A 1,626-nucleotide genomic window follows, 5' to 3' on the forward strand; every position below is an offset into this window, starting at 1 on the left:
CCTAGATCCGATTAAAATTGGATGTCTGCATTGAAATAAAGACCGAAGAGCATAACAGAGACTTATTAACAGGTATTCAATTCCAAGAATGTATGGACAAATAGTTAGTTGAGTCAATTGACAGGATAGTTTACCAGTAATTAATGTATTTTTTCAGAGAGAAAAAGCAGCATTGTATTATATTGAGAATATATAATAGATCCAGATAGTTACAAAAATCCGATCTTAGAAGCGTAAGTATCTTGATCATGAAAGCACAAACTGTAGGTAGAGTTCCCTTTTGAATAAGGAAAAACACATGAGTTGTTCCAGAAAAAACATTACATGAGGGGCATATACCCAACATATGTGCATCAAAATACATGCATGGCAATTGAAAGAAAAAGATCTAAATTCTGGAAAGCATGACCTCCACAAAACCTGTCATGTACATGTATTAAGACAAAAGATGAAAAAGAGAAAAAGCGAAGGAAAATCAGGAAAGCTGGACATCCACAAAATCTGTCATATACATGTATTAAGACAAAAAGATGAGAAAGAGAAGAAGAGAAGGGAAATCAAGAACCAGGGATAAAGAAATCCTGAATGAAGCACAAACATTCTCCATGTGTAACCTTCATAGACCAGGCACCAGGATCCAGGAGCAGGCCCTCCTTAGACAGGCTGTCCGCTTGTTGATTCTGAGCCCGGAAAATGTGTTGAATGGTGCTACCTCTCAATAGTCCCCAAAAGAACATAATCCTGTCCATCCACCCTGCGAGGTGTGGGTTCTTTATGTGACAGGTTCCATTAACATGGTCAATCACTGTTTTGGAATCACCAAAGATAGAAATAGCCTGTATATCAAAGTAGATGCAGAAAGCGAGGAGGCCCGCTAGAGCCCTTGCTTCAGCCGAACTATTTGTGCCCTTTCCGCCATTCCATGATATAAAATATTGAAGCTCCTCGTCCATTAAAATGTGAACCCCGCATCCACAAGTGTTTTGCTGCTCAGCACCATCAAAAAACGCTCTCGGAAAACCTGTGAAGTTAACCTCTTTCTCATCTCTGTTTCCTCTTTTCATTTTGGGCTCCTTTTTTGGCATAGAGTCATAAATGGAAATGACAAGTTGCAAGATAGATTTAAGGGGGATTTTGATTCATTGAAATTTTTTTTATTTCTCCACCTCCATGCGCACCACAACACAATGATAATGATCGGCCTCCAAGAATCCCTTTGTCCACACCACTATTCAAAGGTTGCAAAGGTTGAATCAAAAACAACATGAGGGAAACCATATAGCATTGCCAGGTCCTGCCAGATTTGCAAGGAAGATTTGCATTGAAAAAAACTGTGATAATTGGATTCCTCATCTGCTTCGCACATTGAACATCTGCTCAGACCATGCCAATTCCTTTTCCTCAGGTTTTCCCACGTCAGATTTCTATTGTTGAATACCATCCATGAAAAATATAATGATTTTGGAGAACAGCCTGTCTTCCAGAAGAGCGGAGGGAACTTTGTGTTAGATTGTATGTTCTTTAGTCCTATCAAATCAGTATAAATGTCTTTAACTCGAATCGACATACAAGCTTTTGGCACCAGCCATGAAAGATAGTCAATTGGCATAGAGTGGTGAAAGCCAC

At 39.2% G+C, this 1,626-nt stretch overlaps 1 protein-coding gene across 1 annotated transcript; it reads right to left on the reverse strand.

Moving 5' to 3' along the window:
• Positions 1–557: 557 nt before the first annotated feature.
• LOC149142486 (uncharacterized) lies at positions 558–1,064 on the reverse strand. The gene has a single exon (XM_089451495.1). It carries the CDS (start codon positions 1,062–1,064, stop codon positions 558–560), a length of 507 nt encoding a protein of 168 aa, XP_089307621.1.
• Positions 1,065–1,626: the final 562 nt, after the last annotated feature.

This window comes from Pinus tabuliformis, chromosome X (genome assembly GCF_031772625.1).
Source record: "Pinus tabuliformis cultivar Carrire ecotype Pingquan chromosome X, CPIR1, whole genome shotgun sequence".
NCBI lineage: Eukaryota > Viridiplantae > Streptophyta > Pinopsida > Pinales > Pinaceae > Pinus > Pinus tabuliformis.